General features: G+C 42.4%; 1 protein-coding gene across 4 annotated transcripts in view; it reads left to right on the forward strand.

Annotated features, from left to right (window-relative positions):
• The window catches only part of ACSS1 (acyl-CoA synthetase short chain family member 1), a 71,047-nt gene that overhangs the window by 2,415 nt on the left and 41,339 nt on the right, over window positions 1–27,293 (forward strand). For 2 of the 4 annotated variants that reach the window (XR_008305706.1, XM_053243601.1), the window contains exons 2-4: window positions 12,213–12,309; window positions 24,368–24,567; window positions 25,882–26,057. Coding sequence is in view for 3 of the 4 variants with exons in the window: in XM_053243601.1 (XP_053099576.1) it covers window positions 12,213–12,309; window positions 24,368–24,567; window positions 25,882–26,057 (473 nt within the window). In the remaining variant the exon portion in view is untranslated. Of the gene's footprint in view, window positions 1–2,516; window positions 10,763–12,212; window positions 12,310–24,367; window positions 24,568–25,881; window positions 26,058–27,293 lie in introns of those variants that run through there. The other 2 variants (XM_053243613.1, XM_053243620.1) reach the window with 2 other exon arrangements.

The following is a 27,293-nucleotide window of genomic DNA, read 5'->3' on the forward strand; positions in this document are numbered from 1 at the left end:
TCTGTTTTGCTGTTGTGTTTAATAACTGTTTACTGACCTGTTCTTCATGAATTTGTCTAATCTTAAAAAAAAAAAACACGCCTGTTAGTGTCCCTTGTTGCATCTTGTAGTACTGAATTTCATAAGTTAATGATGTGTAAGGGGAAATACTTCCTTTTGTCTGCTCTGAACCTGCTGCCAATCAATTCCATTGGCTTCCTCTCCCATCCTTCATTTTAGTGTTATGAGAGGAGGTGAAACATTTATTTCTCTCCACACCAGTCACTGAAGGATGAAATAATGATGCATGTGGTACTGTAAGCTGGATGCATTTTAAGTGCATAACTTTCACACTTAAACCTGTCATGTAGCTTTCTCCTAATTTAGGAAGTATGCTGATATCAGATGACTTGGGATGCTGCCAGATGACAAGTTTTCCACCCATCTTTGTGCCAACCCAGGAACTAGCAAGGATCAGCATGCCCCCAGTTTGCACTGTGGATGCAAATTGCAGCGATTCAGGCTGCATCATGGCATTTCACAGTGATTCACAGACATTTCATGCATTGGTCTGCATAGTTATTAACAAATTCATAGCGATTCCAATAATTGGATCCATAATTTTGATCCGGTTTGTAGTGCCCATAAAGATTCATCTAAACGATCCAGTTTCCAATTGTATACTGAGTCATACCATTACAAAACATTTCTTAAAACTGTGAGAACAGTTTTCTTCTCTAAAAATTGTCTAAATTTGTCTAAATCCCTTTTAATCTTCTCTTTCATTTTCCACAGGGTTGTTTAACCACAAGTCAGCTAACATGTACTTTCCCCTCCTCTCTTTTAGCCCGTACACATCCAATCCCCTTGCCACCCGTCTGTTCTCAAATGCACTAGGAACTGATATGTTTTGAAGCTAGTTTGGCCAGTTTCTCTTGTTGGGGCTGATTCTTCCTTAACTCTTGCAGAACTTACCAGACTCACTCTAATCAGTGATCTGAATAGTAGAAAAGAAGGTGTCATATTACTACATAGCCCTGTCTTGCATCTTAAGAACAGAAGCAAAAAAAAAACTTCCCTGGCTAAGGCATTGACTGTCAGATTTCTTTTTAAATCAACTGTTACTTGTGTGTGGGGGGGATGTTTTATAAAGGCCTTCTGTAGGGTATGCTCTTGTAGTTGTGATTCTACAGGTAGAATGGATGTACTGTTACTGAAAGGTGGAAAACACTTGCAGGCTATTCTCACGAGCAACTTAACCCAGGCTAGGGCAGTCCCACCTGGGTTAGGCTGCTCATGTGTAGTGCTGGGATCGAGGCCAATCCTGGAGTTGCTGCCTCACCTAGCCCTTCTTTTAACCCCAGCCTTTAGCCAGGGTTAAGGTCACAAGTGCACCCTTAACTCCAGCACTGGGTCGTGTGTATGCTTGGGCTGCACACAGCCTGAGCATACAGAGTCAGGCACCTAGAGTGCCCAAAATTCTGGAAGCCTAGAGCACCTGACTCCCAGTCCCAGGGGAATCTCCCAGTGTACTGCACTCATCGTGTGCTGCATTGTAGAATTCCTGTAGGCCAAGGAAATGAGTCCCGGCTTCCAGAGGCGTATCTAGGGAAAATAGCGCCTAGGGCAAGCACTGAAATTGCACCCCCTGTCCAAACATCTGACACCCATCTTTCAGATAACTTTACTATAAAATCAGCTCAAAAATACAAGTCAAGCTCGTTAATCTTTTAATATTTCAAAAACTATTTAGCAGTGGATGTAGCCAGATCAAAAAATGCTGGAAAACTACAAATATCAGTATGCTGGGGCTCATGAAATACCCAAATATTATGAGGTGTACTTGGAAAACTAAACAGAAGTGCCTGTCTAATTCTCTACTATGCATTATAGCATCACTATTACATAAGTTTTAAAAATAAATGGAGAATTTGACTTTCCCCAGATACTCTGAAAATAATTAAAGGATGTGCAGAGTAAACTGTGTTGCTGCTTGGAATATATTCTAGTATTTCAGAAAAAGAGTTAAAATGAGAGAAAGACAGCAAGAAACTCCCAGTGGGCCTTAATACTAAGGATTTCACACTGATTCAAAGACAAACTCCTCATTAATAGTCTTGTTACTGAGACATCACATTTAACTCACTTATCACAAGAAGCAAAGTAAGAGCAAATGAATACAATCTTAGCTCATAAGCTTCAGCTCACTATTCACAAGCCCTGATTCTCTGTACATAGTGTAAATCTGAATATGTGTACAGTGACATATTAATTTTTTTAAAAAATTATCTGTAGCCCCTTTGGGGGGCTTCCTAAAGGCTGTGGGGGGGTCTGCAAAGGTTCCCCCTCTCCCCACTGGCCTCTAGGGCCTCACAGGGACCATTTGAGCATGTGTGGTGGCCATTTTAAAAAATATTTTTTTTAATGGCTGCTGAAAACAAAATGGCCACCGTGCATGCTCAAATGGCCTCTGCAAGGCCTGGCATTGCCTAGGGCCTCACAGAGGCCATTTGAGCATGCACGGTAGCCATTTTATGGCAGCCATTTAAAAATTTTTTTTAAAATGGCGCCCCCTTCAAGTGGCACCCGGGGCACGTGCCCTGCCTGCCCCACTCTAGATACGCCCTTGCCAGCTTCCAGAGATCTGTGCTGCTCCATGCAGCTGGATTGTGTGGGTGCATTCCAGTGTGCCGAAGGGAACTTCAAGGATCATCTGGGGGGAAGGTAGGTCCATCCCTGCTTTCCTCTCTGCCCATGAAATAATCACGGGTGTAGCCTTTTGGAGTTGCAGTTGGTGATGAGAGTGCCAGCCAATTAATTCAGCACTCTTCTTTCTGGATAGAGGTATGAGTTTTCTGGCACATGGAGGACTTGTTTGGCTGAGAAGCTGAATCTGCAGAAGCTGAACTTGGCTTTATTGTAAAAGTGCTCCTTTCCCCCTCTTTTTAAAAGTTCAGAATTAGTGAAACAAGCTATACTTTCTGGTGGGGATGTTGCTTCTACATTACAATTGAGCTTCTATGACTTTGTGACAATTCGGTTTGTTTTTTTTAAAAAATAAGGCAAATATTTTTAAATGAGGCAAAATTGGGCAGTTGGAAAAAATCCCCATCAATCCCCCAAATATGATGGAGGTTGTTTCCCAATTTATTTCAGTCTCACAGTGGAACTCTCTTAACAGATTTTGTTTCAGAAAGCACTGTGTGCAATGCTGTTTGAAGAGCACTGAAATTAGAATAAACACATTAAACTAAATTTCTCTGTGAATTTTCATGGACTTATGCTCTAATTTACAGACCTCACAACAATAATTCAAATTAGAAAAAATATCCATACATCGTATTCTGGTTTTGTAGCAGTTGCTAGTCTTGGAGCAGTTTTAGGAAGTATAAACAAAAACATTGCAAAATGTAGTTGAGTAATTACAGGAAAAGGTATGTGAGGGCTTCCCCTTAGCTGGCCCTCTTGTCTAACCACTGCCACTAAAATAAATTTTTTAGCTTGTGTGACTGTTTCCACTCCCAGTCACTGAACCCTCTGTCTTTCAAAAACAAACTCAGTAGTGTGGTAAATAAAATAGGCAGGTAGGTGTAAGATGGGACTAAAATGACAGGCAGACACTAGTAAAATAGTATTAAAGCAATAACAGGTTTACTAGAATAAAAGGCTGCAAAAATTCTAACAGTACAGAAACAAGTAATGAAAAGTTCAGTTGGCAAGAGCACAGAGTTCAAAATTCAAAACAAACAAGCTTGCTACCCTTCTCTTTCAAGGCCTTGTAGGTTCTAGTAGGACCAGCTCCTTCAGTGCTACCTTCCCTAGCAGTTTCAGCCCGATCCTACTCAGTCTCAGTCTCCCAGCTCAAACATCACTCAGTAACACTCTCTCTCACAGAACTCTTCTTCCACAGTCTTCTTCGCCTTGGCTGTTCAACCCTCCCTTTTATTCAGTTACAAAAGGATACATTAACCAATCAGGGCAGGGGCGGAGCCACCATTGGGCCAACGGGTTCAAAGAACACGGACCGTGCCCAATCAGGGGCCGCACCTTGTGGCCCCGACACCCCTCCCCCCCCGCGTCCGATGTCAGACGCTGGCGGTCAGGCTGCGCTCCTGAATCAGGGAGTTTCTTCCCTCAGGCAGCCAGACCCTTCTGTCTCTGCCTGGAGCATTTTCAGACAGCAGACTTTACTGTTGGTTTACTGTGAGTTTGAATTTGCCCAAAAAAACTGATGCAAAAAGTGGATCTTTTTAACCCCGGACATAAATCAGGCTATGTTCCAATGCCTAATGAAAAACCTGAATCGTGTGTGGAGTGCTCTCCAATAGCTAACGGGGACTTAGGAGTAAATCTGGCCAATATGTGAACGTGCACCCCCCATTCTGGAGGAGAAGTGAGCTAAAAGCCCTGTCTGGAAATGCTCCTGGAGACAACCAGTCACAACACTTTATAACTTTCCCTCCAAAACTCTCAGCAGACAACTTTTACTTCAGATTTGGCTGTTGAAGGTTGCTAGCTTTTAACCACTTCGGAGCCTGAAGGGGAAACAGAACAAACTAAAGAAAACTCCTGGCGGGAGTGTAGAGAAATGGCTAAAAATACAGGTAACTCTGGGTGGAAAAGTGCAGGCAGGGAGCGAGTTCAGCTTCTCCCCCTCTCCCATGCTGTATTTTAAATTGCCCCCCACACATGCTTTTTAGGAAATTGGAAGAAGCGGAGGAGAGTCTAGTCCTACCACCGGCATATATAGTTGCGTCCTACAAGGAGGTCTTACAGGGCTCAACATATGAACATGTTTTAAATGCTAGAATTATTCATGTTTCAGATATGTACTATAATAATAAAACTATATGGAAGTGCCTCTGAGCATGTAAAGTACACTTTCCCTCACTGCTGAGTAACTAAAGTGAGTTTACATACTTCTGGAATTGGGAGATAAGCGCTCCAGTCCTGTAGAAAGGCCTTTAGGCAAGCTTAGCTTCAGATTTTTTTTTAAATTACTGTTCAAATAATAACAAAGAGATGTTAAAATGTTAAATCCCTAGTGGCCCATTATACGGCAAGTGGCTCTTCATACTATGGGAATTGGTATCCCTAAGTCCATGTTTACTTCTAGCTGTAGCTGCATAAACAAAGACTTTCACTATCATAACTAAAGCAGTATCCTAACTCTGGTGAATGAATGTCTATAAACGGATCTATGCATTCAGCTAAAGTACAGGTCAGAATCCTCTTGAAAGTGCACCACTTCAGAGTGCACATGGAGAATGGTATGCTTGCCCCCAATTAAAAACAAACAAAACAAAACACTTCTCACACTTAAAACATTGTCCCATCAGGGAAAGGTTTATGCTAGAATTCTTCTCGCTGACAATCTGACTTTCCATAGGCAGGAAGTTTTGATATGGGGAACATTAATTGTACTGCATATTGAAGTCCAGGACCCCCAGGGTAGCATTCTCTGAGGTGCTACCTGTTCCATGTGCAGGGCCAGCAAGATAGGTGGACCTGAGGGGTCTCAATGCATGGATGAGGACCTGTGGTGCTGGGAGGAGAGGTTTCGATTTGTTAGGCACTGGGATACATTGGGGGGCAAGCAAAACCTGAACAAAAGGGATGGGCTCCATTTGAACCAAGATGGAACCAGACTGCTGGCACTTAAAAGTCAAAAAGGTCACAGAGCAGTTTTTAAAATGATGGTGGGGGTGGGTTGCCAACAGGTACTGGGTGGTATCTGGTTCAGTAAGCAAAATCCTCTAAGGTGCAAAGGTGCAAACCTTTAAGATAAATCAGAAGGGGACAGAGTAGAACCGGAGTAGAACAGATGGAAACACATGACAGCTGGTCAAATGACAGTGAGGGAGATAGCACACACCAATGCCAAGTAAATTGTCTTGGTGTATAGGTGTTTATATACCAGTGCCAGAAGCCTCTGAGCCAACATGGGTGAGCTGGAATGCTTGGCTGCTAATGAAAACGTAGATATAGTGGGCATAATGGAAATTTGGTGGAGTGGTGAGAACCAGGGACACTGTTATTCCTGGATGCAAACTGCAGGATGGACAGGGAAGAGTGGATTGTGGGTGGATAAGCACTGTAAAAGAAGGGATAGAATCTAACAAGCTAAAAAACCTAGGAGGACTGGAGTCCTCCACAGAATCATTATGGGTGACAATACAAGGACTAAAAGGAGATGAGTGTGCTATTGCGTGTGCTATTGCGCTCTGGATCAAAATGCTGAGAGTGTCCTGGAGTTGGAGAAGCAAATCAGAGAGGCATCAAAGAGAGACAGAGTTTTAGTAATGGGTGACTTCAATTACCCTCACATAGACTGGGCAAATCCACATGCTGGTACAGACAGGCCAAATTTCTAGACATGCTAAATGAGTGTGACTTAGAACAGTTGGTTGCAGAACCAACCAGAGAGAAGGTGACCTTGGACTTAATCCTGACTGATGCAGAGGGTTGATAAAAATCATTTAAAAAAAATCAGATTAAAAAAAAATATTTTTTTAAATTTAAATTGGATTTTTAAAAAACCAATTCATTAAAAAAGAACCCAGGTCAAAGATATCATCATGAATATTAATCATAACTTCTCATTATAGTCTTATGAAAATGTTAAGAGCAGTATATAGGGATGAGTGATAACAGACCTGATCAATTCTATTCTGCAGGTGGTGTACATGCAGCACACACCTTCAGTCAAGCCCTTGCTCCTCTCTCTCCCTAAAAGTGTAAAGACAAAGGTGGTCAATAAATGAATAGAGGATTTGGAAGGATGGAGTAGACCTGAGCAAGGAGGAGTTATAAATTATTATAAATGAAAGGGAATAGAAAATGAAAACACACGTGAACAAAACATATTCATGCAATCCTGAGGAAACATTTTTGGAATGTGTCTTCCATTGCAGAAGGGAAACACCTATCATGGTAGCAGACTGTAAAATATACCCCATTTGCAGGGGCAGAGCAACCACTGGGCAAACGGGTTCAAAGAACCTGGGCCACCACCAACCGGGCTGTGAGCATGGCCCCAGATACTCCCCCTGTGTCTGACATCAGACGCGGGGGGGGCATTATTTCAGTCCCAAACGGGGTCGTGTGGCCCCGTTTGGAACTGAAATCAGTCTGCGCTGCGTTGGCAGCACAGCTGGAGTGACTCTCCCTGCTTTAAAGGCAGGGAGAGCCACTCCTGGTCTCGCCAATGCAGCGGGGTCAATTGATCTCCCTCCCAAATGGGGCTGCATGATCCCGCACAGCCTCCCTACGCTTCTGCCCATTTGGGAATATTTTAATGAAGTTTCTGTGGGTAAGAGAGGCATGTGTGCGAAATGCAAACAGAGTAACAAAGAAATGTAATGTCTGGTTGCCTGAAAGAAACAGCATTATGAGAAGGGTGTACCTTTTATAGTTTCCTGTGTACCTACTTTCTAAAAATGAAACCTACATCTGTCTCTGAATATGTATTAAGGTTATTTTAGACAACAAGAATGTACTTTTAATAGAAAATGATGATTTTCTTGATGGTGATTTAAATAATTAAAATTGAGTCATTCTGTGACATGATTTAAATTATGATTTGAATCGTGATTTAAATCAATTTGATTTAAATCAAATCAACCCTGATGGTGCCCAGGACCTGGTGCAAGATGGCAGAATTGTAGAACTATTGGGGAATAGTGACCATAGTGTGATCCAATTCAACTTATACGCAAGTGGAGCACTGCCTAATTCAGTCCTAATTCTCACCTTTGCTGGAGGAAATGCCCAACTCTGGCTTTTAAAGAGCTGTGTGGACTCTATTGTGTCCATTATGAATATCTTGCCTGCATGGGATTCCACATATGGAAGTGAGCATGGCCCATTCCCTCTCTGTTAATGTTTACACAGTTGCACTCATTTACACCTATGGTTAGTTTCAGTTCACAAAAAGCAGTAATGGTTGTATCTAGTAATCATTCCAATGTAAATCTAGGTGCATGGAATATGATTTCATGAAACTAACAGGAGATGGACTTAGACAGACCAACATTTAACAGCTCTAGATGTGAGTTATAATATATTTACAGTAGCTGCCTGTGATGCCACAGTGCTAAGGGTTCCACACTGCAGTTGACTTATGGAGAAATCCATAGGAAAAGAATGGGTTACATTTTTCAAAAATGTCATAAGTCTTCAACGGCTGCTTTTTACAAATTAATGTTCTACAGGGTAAGTGCCTTAAATAGTTACACAGAAGTGACTTATGAATAAAGAAACTACATTAAAAGTCATTTCAGTTTGATCATTGACCCATGTTTAGAGTAATTTTTAACAGCTCATAGCTTATAATTCATTAGGCAATGCTGCTGCCAGCTTCCAGTTATTTAGATGGAGTTTGTACTGCAGCAATACCCAATAAAGTACACAGTTGTTAATGACATTCACAACTGTTCCATTATGTGTTTGTTTTCTTTACAGGAGGCCCTCTTTATTTGCAGCGGTTCCCTTCCGCCAATTAGCACAGATATTGAAACTGAATAAAGAAATCTTACACCTGTGGGAATCCAGGGTTAGGTTCCTTACTCTGAAAAAAATGCCAAAAAAGTAGGGAAGAGCAGAAATAAGAACAGTAAGGCACAATATCTTGCTCTCCAGGAATGCCCCCCCAATCCTCTGATTTTTCACTTTAAAAATTGTTTCTTTTTTTTAAGCCACAAAATGGTGGCTCTAAATGGCATCAGATGTCATTTCTGACCACTCAAGAACCACTGATAGGCAAAAATTTTCTATATATTTCATGCCGCGGATAAAGAAACTGGGTTTCTAAGGAATAATACAGGAAACCCCGATCTGCGGATAATGAGGGTCTGCTGTATATCATGGTTGTATGCACACTTACAGTGTGTGGAAAACTTTGAAGAAATTCTACATTATAGGATGGAGGCATAGTTCAGTGGTAGATAATCTGCTTTACATGCAGAAAGTCCCAAGTTCAATCCTTGATATCTCCAAGTAGGGTTAGAAAAGACTTGTGTCCAAAATCTTGGAGAGTTGCTGCCTGTCAGAATAGACAAGTGATCATTGCTATTTTTTTAAGTGGGGGCTAATTTGACAAATAATTTTCAATGTCATTTCCCACTGCTGACCTCCACACAGTACTGCACTTTTCTCAGTGCTGAGAGGGCCCTTTGAGACAGAGCCCTCTCTTAAGAGCTCTGGGGAGAACGTGCTGGGAAGGGCTGCACTTTATTTATTTATTTATTTACATTTGATATCCCGCTCTTCCTCCAAGGAGCCCAGAGCGGTGTACTACATACTTAAGTTTCTCCTCACAACAATCCTGTGAAGTAGGTTAGGCTGAGAGAAGTGACTGGCCCAGAGTCACCCAGCAAGTATCATGGCTGAATGGGGATTTGAACTCGGGTTTCCCCGGTCCTAGTCCAGCACTCTAACCACTATACCACGCTGGCTCTCATTTTCCAGTATACACTTCCAGTACACACTTACTGAGGGCAGTATAGAAATTAATCAAACAAACAAATTAATAAAATGGTGCAGGGGCTCAAGTGCTTTGTTTCCCTTAACACACTCCCCCCAGCAATCAATCAATCAATCAATATCTTTATTACAGTGAGTCACTGAGCAGTACAAAGAAAGGAATACATACAGATGTCCAGCAAAATAAATCAAAATTAAGGTGTATTTTATTTATTTATTTATTTATTTATTTATTAGATTTATATACCGCCCTTCCAAAATGGCTCAGGGCGGTTCACAACATGATAAAAACAATTAAAACAAATTAACAATTAAAATCAAACCATTAAAACACAATAAAGCCAATAAAACAGCTAAAAGCCCTGAAAATCAGGGCAACAATTTAAAACAATTTAAAACAGTTAATCATCTAAAACCCTGGAAGGCCAGGCCAATTATGAATTTCTACCGGGAGTGCATTCCACAGCCCAGGAGCAGCTACAGAGAAGGCCCGCTTCTGCGTCGCTACCAGACAAACCGGTGGCAACTGGAGACTGACCTCCTCAGATGACCTTAACGTGCAGTGGGGATCATGTAGAAGAAGGTACTCTCTTAGATAACTAAGAGTTATAGTAACCAAAAGGAAATAGTTTAAATTAAACCAAACAATTAATAATAAGCTCCTGTTGAATTTTACTGGCTGTCAAACAAAATCTCTATATATAGTTCTCTAAGGTGTACTCGTGGCTAATCCCGTGCGTGGTAGCACTTGTGAGATTTCCTGGCAGGGCAGAACAGAGCAGAGCACATTAAATGTCATACACCTCTATAAATAGCTACAAGCAAACTTTCAAAACAATACATCTATCTACTTTCTAATAAAGTACTATCATTCTGCTCCATTAGGGAGATCTATACCCACAAGCAACCTTAGCAGGCGCGTAACAATGATAGGGCAAGGGGAGACAGTTGTCTGGGGGCCCCACTGCCTGGAGGGGCACCCCAGGGGCACCTCATGTGACTCCCCATTGCCTCTGCCCAGCCCCATAGCCTCTCAGCCACTTGCCCTCTTCGCCGTCTCTCCTGCTTGTTCTGCTGGCCCGCAATCGAAGCAGCAGGCAAGCTGCAAAGAGCTCCTTTTCTCCCGCCTCTCAGCTGATCGGTGGGTGGGCGGGGCTTCCAGGGAGGCCTCCGTGTAGGCCGCAGTGAAGCCTGAACTCCAGTAGGGCCCAAGCAAGCCAGGAAGGAGGAGGCAGCCAGAGTGTTCTCTGCAGCAGAAGACCCCTTGCTGCCCTGCTTAACCCAGACCAGCATTTGCCAGGTAGAGTGTGAACTCCTTTTTGTGGTTACCTTTCCCGCCCCCCCGCCCCCATATATAGGGATCTGCTTGCCATAGGGCTTGGATATGGGGGGGGGGGAGGGACCGAGAAGTCTCTGAATATTTATTTTGAAACAGCTTGGAAAATTTGCTGACTTAAAAAAAACTATCTAAAAAGTCCTATAAGTGGCTTGTTTCATGGCAGAAAATTGCAAAAACTTCTGGAACAGTATTTTATTAATTTTATTTATTCATTCATTCATTTATAAATGCACTTATGTTCAAGTTGTTTTGCAACCCAGAAGGTCTGAGTGAGAACTGTGAAGCATGTGTGGTGCTTTTATTTTATTTTTCTTGTGTGTGAACTGCTCCCCAATAACTTGCAGGGACTTCAGGGTAAATCTGGCCAACATGTGAATGCAGCACCTCTATTACAGAGGAGATGTGTCTTAAAGGGCTTTAAAAGCCTCCTGTGAAAAACCTCCTGCAATCAAACTTGACTGAATTTGTTCAGAATTCTGGGAAAACAAACATAGGCTCACCCTGCATGGTTGAAAGTCTCCTTTGCTAATCTGCAGCGAGGGGCCCATTTTAATAATTCATCTTTCTAGTGTGTTCTAGGCATTAAAAGTAATACAAATGTATAGTACTCAATGTATATCACTATATATTGTGATGTGTGTGTGTGTATTCAGTGAAATGTATTTGCAGGCAGCATACATATTTTGGAATATCAGACTTAAATCCTTGGGGGCCTGGGGTGTGCGGAGGCCCTGGACTTTGAGGGGGGGCCCCATTTTAAAATCTTGTCTCTGGGCCCACTCCAACCTTGCTACGCCCCTGAACCTTAGGTTTATGGATCACCTTATTTGATCACATGTATACTGGATATAACCACCTTAAGTGGTGCAGCAGAGAAATGCTTGACTAACAAACAGAAGGTTGCCGGTTTGAATCTCCACTGGTACTAGATCAGGCAGCAGTGATATAGGAAGGTGCTGAAAGGAGGAGGCAATGGTAAATCCCTCTTGTATTCTACCCAAGAAAACCACAAGTGTCTGTGGGCTCCAGGTGTTGAAATTGACTTGATGGCACACTTTACCTTTTACTTTATATTGGATATGGAGGTGCATTTCCAACACACACTGTTTCAGTGAAGGCCCACATGCCTGTATATCTTCAAGTTTAGATGTTGATGTGTAACCCCCCCCCACTCCACTATATCTGGTCACTAATTTATGTGTAACACCTTGTCGCCCTTGACAGTATCTTGATTGGGACCTATAATTGTATCCTTGCATTACTACAGAATGAAGTTCATTATTTAAATGATATTTGTTTTAATTTTTGGATTGTTACACTGTCTTTTCTTAATAGTGGAAGGTAACAAATGCCTGATACTTTAGGTCAGTAACAAATCACATACTCTGCTTTCTTGACCATTTCTGTGCAGTTAACTGCTTGGACCAGCATGCACAATGTTCTCCAGACAGAGTGGCTTTGATCTGGGAAAAAGATGAGCCTGGTACTGAAGAGAGAATCACCTATAGGTACAGTATCCTCATCCCACTTTGCTTTGTCTTGTGCATTAATTTGAATTTTTTTTTTTTAACCAACTCTTATGCTTTGCTTTCCTCTTCCTTCATGATGGTTGGCCTGGAGAAGAGTCACAGTTGAGGGATAGCAGTGAACATATCGGCAACATAGCTGATATTTCTTTTAGCAGAGTGGTTTCCATATGGTAGGTGAGGGGGCCCTGAGGGTAGTTTGCTAAACTGTAAGAACTGGGGTGTTGGAGACCATGCAGCATTAGAACCTAAAGGAGATCCATACGTTTTCAGGTCAGGATGAAATTCAATTGGTAGTTTCCTTTTTTGATAACAGGAAACTGCTGTTTTGATAACAGGAAAGGTTTTGATAACAGGAAACTGCTGTTTTAGCACAGCTGGAAAGTGGCTTGGGCTGCAGATGAGGACTTGTATGAGAACGTTAGCTTTCTGCACAAAAGTAGGACTGTATCAGATGACCGTTTTGATATTATGAACCCATCACAGATTGCCTTCTGACATGGTCTTGTGAATGATCTAACATGAGTCTCACATGTTGAGGTCATCACTCATCATATTCTGGGAAATTGTTGGAATGTTAGTTGACCCATGAAGTGCAGAGCCAGTGCAGTGTCAACATTTGTCACACATCGATCAGAGTACCACTAATTAAAGGAAGGAAGGAAGGAAAGAAGGAAGGAAGGAAACCTGGGTAGCTTTTCCTCCTACCTTGTATCCACACAATCACTTCTACCCAGGTTTTCCTCCTACCTTGCTTCTACAACACCAAAAATTGGGAGTGCACACAGCTTCCAAACCCCAATAGAACACAGTGTTGATTGTGTGAATGACCTCAGAGACTGGCCCAGTTACCTGATGAGATTCATGTCTGAATGGAATTTCGGGCCCGACTCATGTGGGTGGACACATTTTAGACCTGGTCTTTGTCTCGGAGCAGTGGCGACGTGATTTGATTATGGGGGATATAGCCACCTCTCCCTTGCCATGGTCTGATCACTCCCTGATCTGTATGCAGATTAACACTGCTTCTTGCCTCTGCAGGGGCAGTGGACCTACTTTGATGGTCCCCACCCCCAGGTGCCTTATGGATCCTGATGGTTTTCAGAGGGCTCTTGGGGATATTCCCAGCAATCTTGTGGGCACCTCTCCAGCACAGCTCATTGAGGCCTGGAACATCGAGGCCACAAGGGCTCTGGATGAGATTGCCCCTAAGCGGCCTCTCAAGATTCATGGATCCTGGCTTTGTTGGTTTATTCAGGAGCTTAGGGAGATGAAGCGCCTTAAGAGACGCCTGGAGCACCACTGGAGGAAAACTAATGCCAAAGCTGACCAAGCATGGTTACTCTCTTATTTCTGGGAGTATTCCGTGGCGATAAAGGCGGCGAAGGCTGCTCACTTCTCCACTCTTATTGCATCAGCTGACTCTCATCCAGCGGCCTTATTCCAGATTACGTGTTCCCTGCTTGGGAATGCGGATCCAGTGGAGGTTCCATCCACCCGCTGTGACATGTTTGCTAGATTTTTCGCTGATAAAGTCACTCACCTTCAGCAGGAGTTGGACTCCAATTGCACAGGATCCGATGAGATGACGGAGATGTCATCTTGTGATGTCATCTTGTGATGTCATCTGGGATATTTTTGAGCCTGCTGAGGCTGAGGATGTGGACAGGATTCTCCCTGGTATGGGTGCTGCGACCTGTAGCCTGGACTCTTGCCCCTCATGGCTTATTAGAGTAGTCTGCCTGAATGTAAGATCCTGGCTTCAGGAGCTGATGAATTCTTCTCTTCGTGAGTGATCTGTGCCGGCAGCCTTAAAAGAGGCTGTGGTGCACCCCCTTTTGAAGAGGACTTCTCTCAGTCCTGAGGCCCTTGATAATTATAGACCAATCTCCAACCTTCCTTTCCTTGCAAAGGTTTTGGAGAAGGTTGTATGTGCCCAGTTTGAGAGAGCTCTGGATGAAGCTGATTTTCTAGATCCTTGAAGGTCGGGTTTCAGGCCATGGCATAGCATGGAAATGGCATTGGTCGCTCTGGTTGATGACTTGTATCGTGACCTTGATGAGGGTAGCGCCCCTCTCTTGGTCCTTTTAGACCTCTCAGCGGCTTTCGATACCATCGGCCATGGTATCCTTCTGGAGCGCCTGCACAGGTTAGGTATTGGGGGCACTGTTTTGCAGTGGTTCCATTCCTTTCTTGGTGGGCACTTTCAGTCGGTGTGTATTGGTGGCGAGTGCGCTTTCCCCAAGGACCTCTGTGATCTTCAAAGCTGAATTTCTTGCAGAGGCCTACTCATCAGATGTGCAGGCTGGATGTGATTACACATCAGTGTGCAGGCTGTGGGTAATACCTTCTGTGTGCCAGCATCACACACAGGACATAACATTTTAAAGTTCTTAATCATGTGTTCAGTGTTTACATGCCAGTGCCACCAGGGTCATGGAGGCAGATGCTACTATACCCACTGGAGGTTGCACAGTCAGTATCTTTTAAACATCATTCTTCCCATGGGCTAGCTAGCATATGTAAAGACTTTTCTATGACCTGCATGAGTGTCATGTTCTGCCTGACTGAGGCTCTGTGTGTTGCTGCCCCTTGTTGCAGCTCGCTGCACTGCAGCAGGTTCTTAAGCCTTTGAGGTTCTAGGCAAGCCTTGCCCTATAGGATCACCCATGGGCTTTCCTCTGTAGAGGAAGGATAAAACTTTGGCTCAGTATCAAGATTCTCTTTTGGTGTAATTGTCTTGCTGTTTCTCCTGACTGTCGATGTCCACTCCATTCGATCTCTGGCTTATCCCTCACTCTTGACTACTTGGATGACTCATCTTTGGCTCTTGACTATTATTTGGCTTGACCTTTGAGAGTGTTACTGGCTCTCGGCTCCTGTTCCATCCACTGGCTCTTGACTGTCTAGCTGGCTGTGCCTCTAGCATGTTTCTGGCTCTTTGCTCCTGTTTGACCCTCTGGCTCCTGACTATCTACTTTAGCATGAACTCTGGTGTGTTTCTGGTTGCCCCAGACCTCCTGGCCCCAGACGTGCGCCTCTTGCCCATGGCTCCGCTCCAACAGTGATGGATGAATGATTTCTCCACTTACTCTGAGTTTTGGCTAGATTAAGGATCCTCTCCTTCCTCAGAGAATACATACTGTCTAAGTTGTGTAAAGTATTAAGGTTCTGAGTATTTTGAAGCCCGTTATATTTATGTTACTCTGTTTGAATATCACGTTTTTCGCCTGTTACTTGGAAAGAAAACTAATAGGAGTGTTGTTTGAAGAAAGCGAGCTGTAACTACACTATTGTCCTTTCTTAAGAAAGAAACTTAAAGCCTGCAAAGCCAGGTTTGTATGTGCCTGCCACTACACATTGCTAATCTTTTCTAATTATATACTGAGCTACAGGGCTGCAGTGGAAATTCCCCACATTTTGATGTTCAATTGGGTGTGCATGAGGAAGTGCAAAAAAGATCTGAATTCAGTGCAATTATAGCGTAGTATTGGCATCAGGTTTTTCTGAATTTATTACTCATCTTGAACCATCAATGTGGTAGCAAGCATGACTTGTCCCCTTAGCTAAGCAGGGTCTGCCCTGGTTGCATATGAATGAGAAACTAGAAGTGTGAGTACTGTAAGCTGTTCCCCTCAGGGGATGGAGCCACTCTGGGAAGAGAAGAAGGTTCCACGTTCCCTTCCTGGCTTCTCCAAGATAGAGGGGTTGAGAGAGATTCCTGCCTGCAACCTTGGAGAAGCCTCTGCCAGTCTGTGAAGACAATACTGAGCTAGATAGACAAATGATCTGACTCAGTATATGGCAGCTTCCTATGTTCCTAAGAGTGACCCTGCACTATGGGTCTGTGCTATTACTTTTGCTACCTTTGGGGTGTTGCTTGCTTTCTGCTGAGCTGGGTCTAGAGACTCTTATCTAAAATGAACCTTGACTGCTTTGGCTCTATTAAACTAGATTGTAGCTGGGGATGAGATTGTCCTTTGGTCTATGGAATGCACAACTATAGTTAGTCTATGGTGTTAGTGTGATTGTACACATGTATCCTACACATATGTGCACCTATGCTTTGAGATTACTGTGGGGAACTTCCTTGGAACTAAATCTGCAAGTGTGAAATAAACTGATTGCAATCCAGACAGTGACAAACCATATTCAGTACTTCAGAGGAGCAAATGGTCTCACAGGCAAGACTGATAGCACTGGAAATGCACAACTACTGTCCAGCTGTACCCATAATGATGTAGCTGCTGAAACTGGCTTGTGTGAGGGAGCTGTTATTCCTCTTGTGCAAAGTTATGTTACATTATCCATTCTTCTTTGCACTATTGAAGGATGGCTTCCCAGATGTTTTGTTTTAAGCTTTTTCATCTGTGCTAAGCATATGTATTAAGACATGCTGGTAGAAGTCCTGTTAACAGTACTATGCTGTATTGAAGGGAACTGAAGATACATACTTATTCTTTGGAAAAGATCAAATATTTTCTCATCTGCAAAGATATATAAAATATCTATCTAAAGCAAGACACTCAGGTCATTCACACAATCAAAAACTGTGCTCTACCCGGGTTTGGGTGCTGTGTGTGCTCCCAAGTTTTGGTTGTGTGGAAGCAAGGTAAGAGAAAAACCTGGGTAGAAGTGATTGTGTGGAAGCAAGAGAGGAGAGCTGGTCTTGTGGCAGCAAGCATGACTTGTCCCCTTAGCTAAGCAGGGTCTGCCCTGGTTGCATATGAATGGGAGACTTGAAGTGTGAGCACTGTAAGATATTCCCTTCAGGGGATGGAGCTGCTCTGGGAAGAGCAGAAGGTTCCCTCCCTGGCATCTCCAAGATGGAGCTCAGAGAGACTCCTGCCTGCAACTTTGGAGAAGCCACTGCCAGTCTGGGTAGACAATAGTGAGCTAGATGGACCTATGGTCTGACTCAGTATATTGCAGCTTCCTGTGTTCCTATGTTCCAAGGTGGGAGGAACACCTGGGTAACCTGAGTTTCCTCCTACCTTCTACACAATCACTTCTACGCAGGTTTTCCTTCTACCTTGCTTCCACACCACCAAAAACTGGGAACACACACTGCTCCCAAACCCAGGTAGAACACAGTATTTGATTGTGTGAATGACCTCATTATCTTCTTCCTGCAAGCTATTGTAAAACCTCTGTTTGTTTATTGCAAGCTTTTAATAGACTCTGAGCCCTTTCTCACAATTGCAGAGAAAGGGCTCGAGGGAGAGTGGGGAGGAAGCCTTGAAATGCTTAACTCCCCTCAGACGCTCTTTGGCACCTTGCTGGGTGGGCAGATTGCTTGCCCAGAAGATTGCCAGCTTCGGCTGGCAGCAGGGAGGTTTGGGGGCCCAGGGGCCCCCTGGAACTCCCATAATGCATCACACGACTGCAAGCTGCCAGGGCTGGCAGACGATCAGGAAAAAGAGGTTAAGGGAGCAAGTGCTTCATTAATTTTGAAGATGGGCTCCAGAGGCGGGCTTGCTGCCAGGACCAGGCAAAACTGGGCTGGGTTTGTGGACTTGTGGAACTCTCTGCCACAGGATGTGGTGACACCCAACAACCTGGATGGCTTTAAGAGGGGTTTGGATAACTTCATGGAGGAGAGGTCTATCAGTGGCTACCAGTCAGAGGGCTGTGGGCCACCTCCAGCCTCAAAGGCAGGATGCCTCTGAGTACCAGTTGCAGGAGAGTAACAGCAGGTGGGAGGGCACACCCTCAACTCCTGCCTGTGGCTTCCAGCAGCATCTGGTGGGCCACTGTGCGAAACAGGATGCTGGACTAGATGAGCCTTGGGCCTGATCCAGCAGGGCTGTTCTTATGTTCTTATGGCTTCCTTAGCCCGTTTTTGCCTGTGCATGAAAATAGCCTCTGTGTCATCTAATCAGGGCTGTAGAGATGTAACCCAGGGCAAAACATAGTCTTGAGGCCCTGCACCCTTCCAAACACTGTCAGTATTATGAACCGGTACTTTAGAGACCCTCAGCCCTTTTGTGACTCTGTACAGTTTGCCTCCTTTGTCCTCTTCTCTGCAGCCCTGCATCTAATTAATTAAGCACAGTGCTATAAAGTGCTTTGGCTACGCTAAAGAGTTTAGTCCATGTTACCCAGCTGTTGCTAGCTAGCAAGCCCCAAATATAGCTGCTGTTATAAAGTGAGTAGGTGACCAGTAAGATAACGAGTGTGTGTTTGTGTGAGGGAGAGGCATGTCTACCTTAACAGCAAAGTGATAGGTAAATAGCCAGAACATGTTAGCTTAGATTATTTTATTCACTGTGCCTACATACATATGTTTCCATGTTTTAAAAGTAAATGTAGCTTATTTCCTACTTGAGTCATCTGGACATACAAAGAGTGATAGGAATTGGTTGCTCCTCATCGCTTTGGAGCCTTCAGTATGGGGTCCTGCAGAATTTTTATCTTGTTCCCATATTGTTTCAGTGTTCAGTATAAGGCCATTGGATGCAATTTCTAATCATTTGTTGCAAGACCACCTCAAAATAGATAGCATTCAGGCCTTTCTCTTCCTCTCATCTGCCCCCGATTTTTAGTCTGTGTAATGTCTGTATCTGTAGCACTGTATGACTGCATCGGTGAGACTGGGTGCACGTGAGTCAACTGAAATGTTGTAAAAATTTGATTAATACAATGAATATGAATATGTTGGATATTTATATACCGCTTTTCAACAAAAGTTCCCAAAGTGGTTCACATAGACATAAATAATTAAATTAAATTAAATTAAATTAAATTAAATTAAATGGCTCCCTGTCCCCAAAGGTTCACAATCCAAAAAAAATAAACATGAGATAGACACCAGCAAACTCGAATAAATAGAGTTTTATTAGAATGAATGAATAAATAAATAAATAAATAAACAAACAAACAAACAGCCACTGGAAGGATGCTGTGCTGGGGATGGATAGGGCCAGTTGCTCTTCCCCTGTTCAATAAAGAGAATCACCACTTTTAAAAGGTGCCTCTTTGTTCAGTTAGCAGGGTCATAGACATCCTGCAAGTCTGTTTGCTTGTTTGTTTCATTTTATTTATTTATTTGAATTTATATACTGCCTGACTCCAAGGGCTCCAGGCAGTTCACACACACACACACACACACACACACACACACACACACACACACACACACAGAAAACAAGACCAGCTAGTAAAACAGAAATTTAAAAAAATTAACACATTCAGAAATTACAATTAAATTACAATTAACAATTAAAAAATCTAAACAGCAATTAAAAATGTAAAACATTCACTTACTAAAAGCCTGGCCAAAAAAAAGTTTCTTAAGGACTCTTTTGAAGACTGGTATCTGGGTAACTAAGTTTTCCTAGATTATTTTTGAATTGGACTGGGTGTTTGTGTTATTCCGGTAAATGTCATCAGAATGGCCAGTACAGTATGTACAATCTAACTTTTATCCTGTACATTCTTCTGAGGCAATAGAAACACTGCAGTTATTGGGCAAGCAGATATATAGCCCAGCTTGCTCACTGGATCTTTTACTGGATGTGTTTGTAATCAATTTCCGTTTGCTTTAACTTGCAAAGTTCTGTTAACCACATCCCTTTTTGAGAATCCTCAGTTGTTGTAGGTTTGCTTGGTTAGCATCACAAAGTATATTCTTGCTCAATATGAGCAATGATTTATTGCTGCAGTTATTCATCTGAGCATCACCATAAGTAGCTCTGTGCCCTTGAACTTGGCACCATGGCCTCATGATGTATACTGTGTGCACTTCTTTTCTACTCATCACTTACCCTTGCCTAGTTCACGAACAGTGGATAAAGTGATAAACCTGTGTTTGGGCAGCAACACGAGACTGTAGGTGTGGGTTTGCATGAAGTAATGCTCCCCTGTAATACTAATATTCTTACACATGGACAACCAGCATGTTGCAGGGAAGCCTAGACTAGAACCCTTCCCCTGTTGTCTGTTTTTCTACATGTCTGTTTTGAAAACAAGTTGTTCTAGTAATAACTAATCAGCCTACTTTCCTTTCACTATCTCTACAACTGGACTAAATTTTGTTCAGATCGAGGTCCACAAGTTAGATCTCTTGCACCTCAAATGTTCATGCATCCGCCATCTTGGATCGGGGTGTATGACATCATTACAAACTATACCATTGAGTTGCCCTGTGTGTCACTCACTAAAACTGTACCAAATTTGGTTCAAAGCGGTTAGACAGTCCTCAAGTTAGTGCACTTGTGCATCAAAAGTTCACATATCCATCTTGGATTGGAGTGGATGACATAATCACAAATGACACCATTGGGGCATCCTTATCTGTCCATACAGCTATAGAAGATTTGGTTCAAATCGGTTAGACTGTCCACAAGTTAGTGCACTTGTGCCTCAAAAGTTTACGTGTCCACCATCTTGAATTGGGTTGAATGACATCATCACACTCCATGCCATTAGGGCATCCCTATGTGTCCCTACATCTGTAGCAAATTTGGTTCAAAACTGGTTAAGTAGTTCACGTTAGCCCACTTGCACCTCAAAAGTTTATGCATCCACCATCTTGAATCGGTGTGGATGACATCATCACAAACTATGCCATCGAGGTGTCCCTGTGTGTCACTCTCTGCAACTGTACCCAATTTGGTTCAGCTGGGTTAGGCAGTCCACTAATTAGCAGGCTTGTGCCTCAGACGTTCATGTGACCCCCATCTTGGATTGGGGTGGATAACATCATCACAAAATATGCCATTGAGGAGTCCCTATTTGTCCCTACAGCTGTAGCAAATTTGGTTCAAATCGGTTAAGCAGTTCACAAGTTAGTCCATTTGCGCCTCAAATATTTACGCATCTGCCATCTTGGATCTGGGTGCATGACATCATCACAAACTACACCACTGAGATGTCGTTATGTGTCCTTACAGCTGTAGTAAATTTGGTTCAAATCGGTGAGGTGGTTCACAAGTTAACCCACTTGTGCCTCAGAAGTTTATGCAACCGCCATCTTGGATCTGGTTGGATGACATCATCACAAACTACACCACTGAGGTATCCCTATGTGTCCCTAAAAATGTACCCAATTTGGTTCATATTGGTGTAGGCGTTGCAAAGTTGATGGCGGGGGGGGGGGGACGACACACACGGACACACACACAGATTGCCGGGTGATCTCATAAGCCTACTGGAAAGTAGGCTAAAAAGGGTGGAGGTGCATTTGGTGATGGAAGCCCATATTACAGTCTGAGGTAGTACAGTCCAGAAACAGCTTTCCCAATTGTCTGTTGAGAAACAAGCCTTTGGGGCTCAAGATCTGGCTGCTGAAAAGTCACATCCTTTAAAATGAGAGTGGCATTTCCTCTTGATGAGTAAATTTCATTCACTACTGCAATTGAAATGAAAACCAGTCATAGTATTCTTACAGCTATCGCTCTGCTCTGCTTTGCTGCGCTAACCATAAACTCCCTGCACCTGGAAGTCATATTTTATGTGAGAAGAGCTAACATATGTGTTTGCAGAACACTTTTTTGTGTGTCGTGTAAAATTTGTATTGGAAAATTTGAAGTATTTTAAGTTTAAAAGCATCCATACACTGATAACAGTTTGTACAGGAATTGTTAGCACAATGTTTGTTTGTTTGTTTGTTTGTTTATAAAGGCTGTCTACCCTTTTAAAAGTGTGGAGTAGTCAGTGTCTGGGCTTGGTTGTGTTGCTGTCTACTTTCAAGAGGAGAAGTGGAAAATGAAAAAAAGGGGGGGGGTTACATTTATGGAATGCAAAAAGAAACCTTGCATTTATAATTTTCAAGCTTGCTGATCGAGTTCAGCATAAAGCTCAACAGCTGATTTTTCTTTTGCCTGCTTCAACACAAGGTAAATAATATGTTACCTAATGGCACTGTGCCCCCCCTGTTCTGTCATGAATCTCTGTATGTGGTAGGACAACAGACCCCAGAAATGCAGACACCAAGAACAGTAATTCAAGTAATTCATACAAGTGTTTCGAGTTAAATGTTGTTGTAATGGAGGAGGAGGTACTTGCAGGGTAGAATACCGTGGTACTCAGGATGGAAGGTACATAATAATTTCTGTACTGCAAATGCCCTTCCAGCTGTTTCCCCCTGCAGTTGACTTTTTTCTAGTTTCAGAATACAACAGATGGAATTACTCTTCATTTCCCAGCTGGGGGAAGATAGCTAGGTGATCATTTGCAAGGGGCAATCTGAATACAGGAAGCATTAAGTTCTTCCCTCCCACTTGCCAGTTCCTTGCCTTCAGATGTCTAGCCACTTGCAATTCTGTCCTGAAAATCCCTTCTGAACATGCCCTTCAAACATGTGGGCCTTTGACACCAAATTCTTAAAACACTCTTAGACAACATCAACAATATGAGGCCTATAGCAGGCATCCAGTGAAATGTAAGTTGTCCAGCTTCTGTTTGATGGGAGTCCTAGTTTCAAATTCCAGTTTTGCTGTGGAGCTAGTGGGTGCTGTGGATGAGAATACCCAGTTCACATCAGATTTCATTTTGTTTCTTTTGGTCTCCATACTAACAGTAGTAACAGCATTAAAAATAAAATAAAATAATGGCTCTCTTCATAGAGTTGTGACTTTTCATGGTTTAGGGTCAGACTGTTAGTTACATAAAAAGTAATTGTAAAATATGTTGAATTGCACAGGAAACAAATTATAGATATTGAGACTTGGCAAGGAAACATCAGAGCATTCTTTTATATATTTGGATTATGTCAGTGTCTCTCCAATGCTAGGAATGTTGATGAAAACCAAATAGCCTCTGTGATGTTAATAGTACAAAATATGTATAGTGCTGAAAATGTTAATCTCTCAAGAGGCCAGCATAGCTGAGGATTGTTATGCCAATTTGATATAATTCATACTGCAACTTCTGTGAACTCTAGATCATATCCTGAGTTATTGTTAGCTTCCATGACAGTGCATATATATTTAATATTCTGCTGCTCACTTATGACCAACCTCTTTCAGTTTCCTATCTCTATATTATGTTTTTCTTATCTCTACAGCCCCATTCAGAGGTTATTGAGTGCAGCAGCCCTAAGGATTAGGGCTCTAAAAGTAGGGAGGAGGTCCTACTCACCCCCTCCTGCCAGCTGCACATGGTTATGGCACCATTAACCATTTGTGTGAAAGGGGAAGTGCCGTAACCACGATGGCTGGCAATTTCGTGATTGGCAGCCTAGATTGCCTGAAGCTACCACTCACAGAAGCTGCAACCAACCATCATGGTTATGGCACTTCCCTCTTCACACAAATGGTGCTGTAATTGTGAGCACCTGGCAGGAGGGGGTGAGTGACAGCGGCAGGGTGAGGCTTCCTCCCCGCTTTCAGAGCCTAACCGTGAGTGCTGCTGCACTCATTAACGTCAGAATGAGGCTTATGTTAAATCCTGCATGTTGGGAACTCTCTCTAGTAAGAGAGACCCTTCTAATATAGCAGAGTGCACAGAGGCAAAACAGAGTGGAGTCTGCCCAGGCATGCATGTATGCTGAGAGTAAAATAACTTGGAGCCAGTTCATAGTTTCCAATCAATATAAGGAGTCTTTATTAGAGAACTCCATTCTAGATCGTAAAATGGAGAGATAGGATCTCTAATCTAGCTAGCTAGCTGGATGCAGATGGATGCATCTCTGCACACATGGTGCAGGGAGAGGGAAGCATGGGTGTTGCAAGGGAGAAGGAAGGCAAAGAGAAGAAAGAGGAAAGAAGGAAGTGGCTGGAAGGAAAGAAGTCCCTAAGAATAGCAATACATATCAAGGGATAGTGTCAGAGCAGTAGAGAAGGGATGACCAATGTCTTGACCTCTCTAGCCCTCTGACTCACTAGTCTGTCTCCCTCTGTCGCTGAGGCATGAGTCCTTCACTTCCAACCCTGCATAGGTAGGAACTTTGAAGATGACTGAATAATTGTCTGTAATAGATCTCTGGACTGGCATATATATGTTTTTCTTTGTATATCTAAAACTTTTGTGGTGGAAACGTATATTTAACAAAACAAAGCACACAAAAATGACAAGGCAGTTCTTTTCTGTGTCACAGGGAACTTCTGGAAATGACCTGCCGTCTTGCTAACACTTTAAAGAAAAATGGAATAAAAAAGGGGGACCGAGTCGCTCTCTACATGCCTGTATCACCACTGGCAGTGGCTGCCATGTTGGCTTGTGCCAGAATTGGTGCTGTTCACACAGTTGTCTTTGCTGGATTCAGTGGAGAGTCCTTAGCAGGGAGGATCAATGACTGTAAGTAATTCTCCAGTTCTGGGAAGGGCTAGATGATAAAACATTCATAGTATGACTTGTTCTCATATTGCAAGGCAAATTAACTCCCCCACCCTCTGAAAGTCATTAATGCACCATCAACATAGGGACACTTAAAAATCGTTTTAGTGGCGTAAGCCACAATCCAGCAATTCAGATCTGTATACTTGGGCTTCATTGTGCACATGGAGTTTTATGTACAGTATATAGGATTCCTTGTTCTGATTGATGAGCTGTGGACTACTCCATGCACATACTGGACATTCCCATTATGTATGTGGAGCTTCCCCCAGCATATTTTATTTATTTAATTAACATATTTGTATACTGCCCAGAACTTAAGCCTCTGGGCGGTTTACAATAGGAAAGAATACATTCGCCTCTGTGTGCACAGAATTCAATTTGTACGATAGAGCTCTGTGGTACTATAAATTGTGCCAAATAAAATGGTGTATATATGGTGTATAAAATGGTGTATATATAAATAAAATAAAATAAATATATATATTTAAATATAGTTTTTTCATTTTTATATACATCCAGATGTTACTTAGTGTTTCTAAAAAAAACCCTAAAAACACATCTTTTTAAAGAGGCTTTTTAATGCTCCATCTTTGGTTATCTCTGGTAGATTATTTAGTGTTTAGTTTTATATAACTCTCAATTTTTAGCTTTTAAAATAATTTTAATTTGAAATGTAATACTAATTGTGGTTTTTAGCCTGACTTTTAACTTGTTTACTTAATTTGGTTAATTTTATTACTTTTAGTTTTAATTTATTTTTTATTTTAATAAAATATCTGTTTTATTGTTGTGAGCCACCCCGAGCAGTAGTGTACTGGAGGAGCGGGGTATAAATACAGTATTTTAAATAAATAAAATAAATAAATTCCTGGATTTGTTTTAATTAATCTTATCACTGATACCATCATAGTATTTTCAGAGTTGGACTCACTTCATGTGAACTTCTGAGATTGCCTCAATGGGGGCATGGATTCTCCTTTGTGGGAGGATCTGCACATGAACTTGATCAGAAACTTCAGCAAACATGTCAAAAAACACATTGCAAAGCAGTGAATTCATGGTCTCCTCATGACTCTACTTTCCATAGGAATTAATCTTGTCAAAACCTATACAGGAAGGCTCCTCAGTAACCCCCTGTAGACTTTTTTTTTTTAATCATGATTAAGTCAGATGGTTTAAATTGCCAAATTGTATAGGAGTTACTGATTTTTTTTGTATGTATGTATGTATGTATGTAATGTTGCTAAGCCCACAAATGGTTTCTCTTGCTAGCTGAATGCAAAGCAGTCATCACTTGTAACCAGGGACTTAGAGGAGGACGGGTCATAGAGCTGAAGAAGACAGTGGATGAAGCTGTGGAGAGCTGTCCAAGTGTTAAGTGTGTCTTTGTGGCTCAGAGAACAAGCAACAAAATCCACCTGGGCAGTCGTGATATTCCCCTTGAGGAAGTATGTTGATGATGTTCACTGTACTTCTTTTAATCAGGTATTCCTACAGGGCATAATAATATTCTGGCAGGTTACATGTAGTCTGTATTGGACAAATCAAAAGCTGAGCTGAAACTTGGGATGGAATTTTCAAGTTAGGCCCCTTAAATGCATAGTGGGCTAGTTCTTCCTCTGTTTAGGCTGATTGCTTGGCTTCGCATATATTCATGGCAAACTGTTCAAATAAGCATACTGTAAACAAGCACAAGCTGCAATTGAGCACATTGCTAAAAACAAAGCTAAAGTGATGGAGCAGTGGCATCATCTTGTGGTGATGCACAAAGGCAACTGCTTTGATAGACAGCATGCTTGAATCTGGGCTATTAGTATGGACAGAAAGAAAAAGTAGACTGTTAGCAAGAATTTACTGAATGGGCCCATATTCCTCATAAGTGGGGAGAACAATGCATAGTTTGTATTTCTAGACACAATACCATATGGGGAGTCATGGACCAAAAACTAAACGGGAAACAAATCCGTGAAACAGTCTAGATAGAAGGTCAAACATATATGTAAATATACAGTTTATATAACAAATCCCTAACTGTTCACGAAACTAGCATATACAATGATGGCAAAGATGGAACAATTGGCAAATATGAATGTTCAAAGTCCAGTCTTCACAGCTAGCGTACACAACATGAAAAATACTTTGAAGCTGGAGATGGCAAAAATCTTCATTCTTACAAGTGTAAGATGTATAAATCCCTTAACATTCATAAATCCCTAGGTTATCTTTGTCAGTTTCGAAAACAATCTTCCTCAGAAGTGTGTCATATCTATATATAAACAACAAACATTAATGCAATATACATTCCAAATGAACAAACTTGTTCCTTTGCTTCAGTGAAAACAAACTTTCTATCCGGAACAGCCTTGCTCAGTTAAACCATAACAAGCATTTGCACGAGCATGCTTGCTTGACTCCTTACCAAACTCAAAGCACACTCAAGGTTAAAATACACGTCAGCTAAATCAAACAACAAGTAGAAAGGATGTACTCATTATCTATATTATTAATTCTCCAAGACGGGCCAGGGCCATGCGTGGGGACCTGGCAGAAAGGAAGTGATTGGCTGACAGAGGGGGAGAGAGTTAGAAAGCAGTTTGACAGTTGGCTGGGGGGGTGGGGCGCCATGAAGTGGCAGGGAGCTCGGAGGCTGGGGGCAGCTTCGGGAGCTGGACAGTTGGCTCTGG

This window comes from Hemicordylus capensis, chromosome 1 (assembly GCF_027244095.1).
Source record: "Hemicordylus capensis ecotype Gifberg chromosome 1, rHemCap1.1.pri, whole genome shotgun sequence".
In the NCBI taxonomy this organism is placed as follows: Eukaryota; Metazoa; Chordata; class Lepidosauria; order Squamata; family Cordylidae; genus Hemicordylus; species Hemicordylus capensis.